General features: G+C 38.7%; 1 protein-coding gene across 1 annotated transcript; it reads right to left on the bottom strand.

Annotated features, from left to right (window-relative positions):
- Nucleotides 1-3,632: 3,632 nt before the first annotated feature.
- Nucleotides 3,633-4,183, bottom strand: LOC129652933 (histone H3.3C-like). The gene has a single exon (XM_055582064.1). The coding sequence runs from the start codon at nucleotides 4,005-4,007 to the stop codon at nucleotides 3,675-3,677; it is 333 nt and encodes a 110-aa protein (XP_055438039.1). The 5' UTR covers nucleotides 4,008-4,183; the 3' UTR covers nucleotides 3,633-3,674.
- Between the last annotated feature and the right edge of the window lie 2,294 nt (nucleotides 4,184-6,477).

The following is a 6,477-nucleotide window of genomic DNA, read 5'->3' as shown; positions in this document are numbered from 1 at the left end:
TTATTTAGTTTTGGCTGTGCTGGCTCTTTTCCAGCTGTGGCAAGTGGAGGCTACTCTCTAGTTGTGGTGCACGGGCTCCTCATTGGGGCGGCTTCTCTTGTTGTGGAGCACAGACTCCAGAGCACAGACTCCACAGTTGTGGCACACGAGCTTAGATGCTCTGCCAATGTGGGGCCTTCCCGGATCAGGGATCAAACCCATGTCTCCTGCATTGGCAGGCGGATTCCTTACCACTGAGCCACCAGGGAAGTCTATGTCTATTTTTAAATGTAAAGTTTTTACTGATTCAACCCAGACTTTACTTTTTAATGTTTCAATTTTCTAATAATAACGAATTCAATTTCCTGCTTTATTCTGCCCTGTCACACTTATTCCTCACTAATGTAATCTGCTTTCATTATTTATGAACCATCTGCTTCCTCTCCACTCCCATTAGAACATAAATACCAGACAGACAGGGATTCCTGTTTATTTTTTACTTTTCTCTTTGTGTTTTGAGACAGTGCTTGTTTCACAGTAAACTCGGGGATGTGAATGAGCACGTCCACCAGAGGCTCAGGGCTACTCCAGCCGCGTCCCAGAGCTCTTCTCAGGCCCCATTCTCATCTTACATGGGTCGTGGCTGTCTCCTTTTTCCTTTAAGCCATGGAAAGCTCTTATTCTGGGAGTACATTCTTGCCAGATTACTGTGCTGCTTGGACTCAAGGAATACAACCTGTTGAGTGGAAAGAAAATAGATTAAAAAAATAATCAAGAAACTTCATCTAAGCCAGTAATCACTTAAGAAATCTTACTGAATGTTACAGTATGAGGCTGCTTTAGTAGTGCCCACTAGCCACAAGGGCTTCCTAGGTGGCACACTGGTAAAGAATCCACCTGCCAATGCAGAAAATGCAAGAGATGCAGGTTCAATCCATGGGTCAGGAAGATTCCCTGGAGTAGGAAATGGCAACCTGCTCCAGTATTCTTGCCTGAAAAATTCCCTGGATGGAGGAGCCTGCTGGGCTACGGTTCACGGGGGCGCAAAGAGACGGACTTGACTAAGCACACACACACACAAGCACATACTGAATCACAAGCCCTAAGAAAGAGCCTGAAGAAAGTAATGCAAAAGAGCAGCAGAGTCCAATCTGAAGACAGCTTTACACTTTGCAAGGTCTTGACCTTTTCTCATTTCAGTAGTTCAATATCACCTAAATGACAACCCTTCTAGGCAGCTGCACAGCTTCTCTATCCTTAAAGTAAAACACAACGAAATAAAATCATACAAGGCCACCTTAAAATTTTAACATAGGAAATGAACTATTTGACCATGCAAAAAGCCAAAACCAGGTCATCCCTCAGAAAAATGTTTGTATTTTGTAATATCAATCAGCAAATACAAAAGAGTGATCAAAGACAGCATTATCATTTTATAATAGTAACCTAATCATTGATGGCATAACTTGCTTAAAAATTATCTATTAGAAGACAAATAACTTTTATTCTACATTTTAAATTTCATTTTATTTTATATTTGGGTAAACTATTTTTTATCATAGCTTCAAATTTTACAAAGAAATAAAATTTAAAAATCAGTATTTACAAAAATGTGTTATAGCCATTTCAGTATCATGTCAATATCTAATTATTGATGAGATAATCTTATGTTGTCAGTTAATGCTTACATTTTAATAAATAATTACATCTATAAATAGGATTTCCCTGGTGGTGCAGTGAATAAGAATTCACTTGCCAATGCATGGGACATGGGTTCGATCCTAATCTGGGAAGATTCCACATGCCTCAGAGCAACGAAGCCCCTGAACCACAACTACTGAGCCTGTACCCTCTAGAGCCTGTGCTTCAAAACAAGAGAAGCCATCACAATTAGGAGCCTGCACACTGCAACGAAGAGTAGCCCCTGCTCGCTGAAACTAGAGAAAGCCCATGCAAAGCAATGAAGACCCCAAAATAAATAAATGAATTAAATACATACATAAAATGTTAGTGATTGTATGATTGTACTTGTAACAACCAAAACGATGTAAATAATAGTAAAAATGTCTTAATACATCTACTATGCTAAGGAAATATTGAGCCAAATAACTAAAAAAAAAACTTATATTAGTTCCAGCTATAAATGTGTATTAACAGTTACATTAACTATGTTGAGGAACATTAGTATGTTTTCAGAATTGGAACTAAAAGTCTTTTCCCTTAATTTTTCCTATGATAAAATCATAGTAGTTTTTGCAGCAAAACAAAACATTAATTTATGGTATCATTTTAAAAAATCTATTTATTTCCATAAAATTAAATTAAAAAATCAGCAAATACTGTGAAAGGATTAGATATTAGAGGCTGTTGGTCCACTTATAAGATGGTTTATTTATTTTTAACGTTAGCTTCTGTATGGTTTTATACATATGATAATATTTAAGCATATTTTGTGTATAAATAAGTAAAAGTAAAGGTCATATTGGAGAAGGCAATGGCACCCCACTCAAGTACTCTTGCGGGGAAAATCCATGGGCGGAGGAGCCTGGTGGGCTGCAGTCCATGGGGTTGCTGAGGGTCGGACACGACGAGCGACTTCACTTTCACTTTTCACTTTCATGCATTGGAGAAGGAAATGGCAACCCACTCCAGTGTTCTTGCCTGGAGAATCCCAGGGACGGGGGAGCCTGGTGGGCTGCCATCTACGGGGTCGCACAGAGTCGGACACGACTGAAGCGACTTAGCAGCAGCAGCAGCAGCTTCCAAAGAACACCCAGGACTGATCTCCTTCAGAATGGACTGGTTGGTGTGAATAGCTCGGCTTGTATTATATTCTAGGGCCCTTATAAATCCATCCCCCCATCAGTGTTTGCCTTGTCACCTAGAGGGTTAGTTAACACGTGGTACAATGAGGACTGATAGAAGGTATAATGTGCAAAGCACTTGAACTATGTAGGAAAACAGGTGCAGTCTAGTTAGGAGAAAACCAACTGGACTCTGACTCCCACACATCTTAATGGCAAGACTCCCCCCACATGTCAATGTGAAACACTTAATTTTAAAATGTTGACTCTACAATATACAAAATAGCTATTATAAATGCCTATAGTGTATTCTATAGCTGCGAGGTTTACTTTTTTTTTTTTAAGGAAACTGCAAGTTACACTGTGGTTAAGACTTACCTTCATCCCTTGAAAAAGCCCACATTCTATCACAGTGATGTATGGTCAGACTTAACAGCCCCAACTGTTAAAAACACTTGGATCAAGTCATAACCACTTTTACTGCAAAAGGACCCAGTATAGGTTTATCAATTCTAGTACCATAATAATTACCCAACAAGCCATTAACCTACAGAAAACATGCATCATGAGAAGCAAGAAATATCACTCGTCCCTTCTGCATATTAACAATTTGTCTTTTCTGAGCAACAGTGCTCATATTAACTGAGGTCTGTGAAGGGCCACTTTTCCCATTCATTCTGAGTGAAAGATGGAACGACTTAAGTACAAACGCAACATATTATAAACAATTTCCTACCAAAAAAAGTCACAAATTAAGCCAAAGTATTTTACAGAATTTACAAAACACCATAAAAACTGTCTTCACTGAAAGCTCCCCTCCTGCCCCCTCCCCTATCTAGCGAGCCAACTGGATGTCTTTGGGGCGTGATGGTGAAACTCCGAATGGATCGCTCACAGATTAATATCTTCAAGCAAACCCACCAGGTAGGCTTCGCTAGCCTCCTGCAGCGTACGGATGGCGGCACTCTGGAACTTCAAGTCGGTTTTGAAATCCTGGGCGATCTCCCTCACCAACCTCTGGAAAGGCAGCTTCCGAATCAGAAAAGGGGTGGATTTCTGGTAAGGACGGATTTCTCGGAGGGCAACGGTCCCGGGCCTGTAGCGATGAGGTTTTGTCATCCCGCTGGTAGAGGGGGCGTTTTTCCCGGCCGCTTCAATGACCAGCTGTTTGCGGGACACTTTCCCACCTCTGGATTTATAAGCTGTCCTCTTGGTCCGGGCCATTTTCTTTGAGACCGCTGCCCAAGTCTTAGGCCACTTCTTCGAATGCGGCGCCGCGTCTGCTGCCCAACGGAGAGCCAAGCGAAGCGCGGAACCCCCTCCAACGAACAACCAAACCGCTTTACCGGGGTGTTCTTCCTAAATAAATACTCTAGCCTTACCCTGATGGACTGGCAGTTTTTTAAAGATCAGACAAAACAAAAATCTTGAAGAGTATGAAATACTTTAGAAAGACTATGTATTCATAAATAGTGGATTAGGCTTAAAATATTGTCTTAAAATACAGTTATTTTATTGATAATAAAATTTTCTAAGACAGGTATCACTGAATGCCATTTGGGCATAACTTTTATGTGTAAAATACATTTCATCAATACATTTTATCTGTCACTTCAGCAAATAACAAAATAATAAAACAGATTATATTTGTTTCATGCAAAACAAATAATACACTTGCTTTCCATAGAAGTTTTTCTCAGTTTTCAAAATATTTTCCCAAGTTCAGTGGTTACAACAACACTTTCTTGTTATTTTAAATATATACATGTGAAAATTTAGATTCAGATTAAGCAAATGTCTTGCCAGAGTTTTCACAACCATTTCTACAGAGCTAGTATGTAAATTTGTATCAATTCACCATCAAATCTTATTTTCCATTTTGTTTTCAACTTCTGTTCTTATCAGAGTCTGGATCAAATTGGTCTCAGTAAATATTAAGTGTATTTCTTGGTTTGGTTATGTTTTTAGAGAATAAATTATGACTAAGCTAATGACCGAAAAAAAGCCAGTGAAAAGATTTTAAATCTCATTCTTTGAATTTCATTTATTTATAAATCTATAATTTCAGCTTTGTTAAAGCATAATTGATGTAAAATTGTAGAATATTTAAAGTGTATCTCATGGTGGTTTGACATACATATACATGGTAAAAGAATTCTCATTCATCACTTCAAATATTTATCTTTTTTTGTATTTGAAAATACAAATTCTACTCTTAGCAAATTTCAATTACAAATACAGTGTTATCAGTTATAACCACCATGTTTTACATTAGATCCTGAAACCTTATTAATCTTGTCACTGTAATCTATTCACTGTAACATTTACCACTCCCTTGTTATTTCCCAGCTTCTAGCCCTTGGAAATCATTTTTTCTACTCTCTGTTTCTATGAATTTGACATTCCATCCCCCCGCAAGATTCCACATATATGTGATAGCATGTTGTCTGGCTTATTTATTTTGCACAATGCCCCCAAATTCCATCAATGTTTTTGAGACTGGAAGGATTTCCTTCTTTTTCATGGCTGGTTAATATTCCACTGAGTATGTGTGTGTGGCTTTTTATTCATTCATCCTTTGATGGACATTGAGGTTGCTTCTATATAGACCCCTCCTGCTAATGCAGGAGACATAAGAGACAAGGGTTCGATCCCTGGGTCAGGAAGGTCCCCTGGAGGAGGGCACGGCAACCCACTCCAGTATCCTTGCTGGAGAATCCAATGGACAGGAGCGTCTGGCAGGCTGCAGTCCACAGGGTCACACAGAGTTGGGCACGACTGAAGGGACCTAGCACACACACACATACCTTGGCTAATGGGAATAATGCTGCAATGAACATGGTAGTGAGACATCTCTTTGATACCCTGTTTTCATTTCCTTTGGATGAACACTCAGAAGTGGAATTACTAGATCACACTGTAGTTCCGTTTTTAATTTATTTTGAAGAAACACCATAATGTTTTCCATAATGGCTGTACCAAGGTGCATTCCCACCAACAGTGTATGGGGTTTCCCTTATCTCCACATCCTCTATAATACTTGTAGTGTCTTATCTTTTTGATGATAAGCTTTCTGACAGTTATAAGGTTATATCTCACTGCAGTTTTGATTTGTGCTTCCTGTTGCTTAGTGATGCTGAGCACTTTTTCATGCACCTGTTGGCCAGTTGTATGTCTTCTTTGGGAAAATGTCTATTTAGGTCCTTTGCCCATTTTTAAATCATATTCCCCCCCCCCCCATTGAATTGCATGATTACATGCATTTTGGATATTAACCTATTATCAGATTTATGATTTGCAAATATTTTCTCTCATTCTATGGGTTGCCTTTTCATTTTTAAAATTGTTTGCTGTGCAGAAGGTTTTAAGTTTGATGTGGTCTTCTCATTTATTTTTGCTTTTGTTTTTGCTTTTGGTGTCAAATCCAAAAAACTCTTGCCAAGACTGATGTCATGGAATTTACTTCTGATATTTTCTTCTAGGAATTTCATGGTTTGGGTCTCATGTCCAAATATTTAATCTGTTTTGCATTGATTTTTATTTATGGTGTAAGATAGGGGTCTGGTTACCTTTTTTTGCATCTGGCTGTCTATTTTCTCCAACATCATTTATTGAAGAAACTATTCTTTCTTCACTGAATCTTGGCTTCTTTAGTTGATCACTGATGTGCAAACTTATTTCTGGGCTCTCTATT

The sequence above is a fragment of the Bubalus kerabau genome, chromosome 5 (genome assembly GCF_029407905.1).
Source record: "Bubalus kerabau isolate K-KA32 ecotype Philippines breed swamp buffalo chromosome 5, PCC_UOA_SB_1v2, whole genome shotgun sequence".
NCBI lineage: Eukaryota > Metazoa > Chordata > Mammalia > Artiodactyla > Bovidae > Bubalus > Bubalus kerabau.
This window is presented reverse-complemented; position numbering and strand designations above follow the sequence as displayed.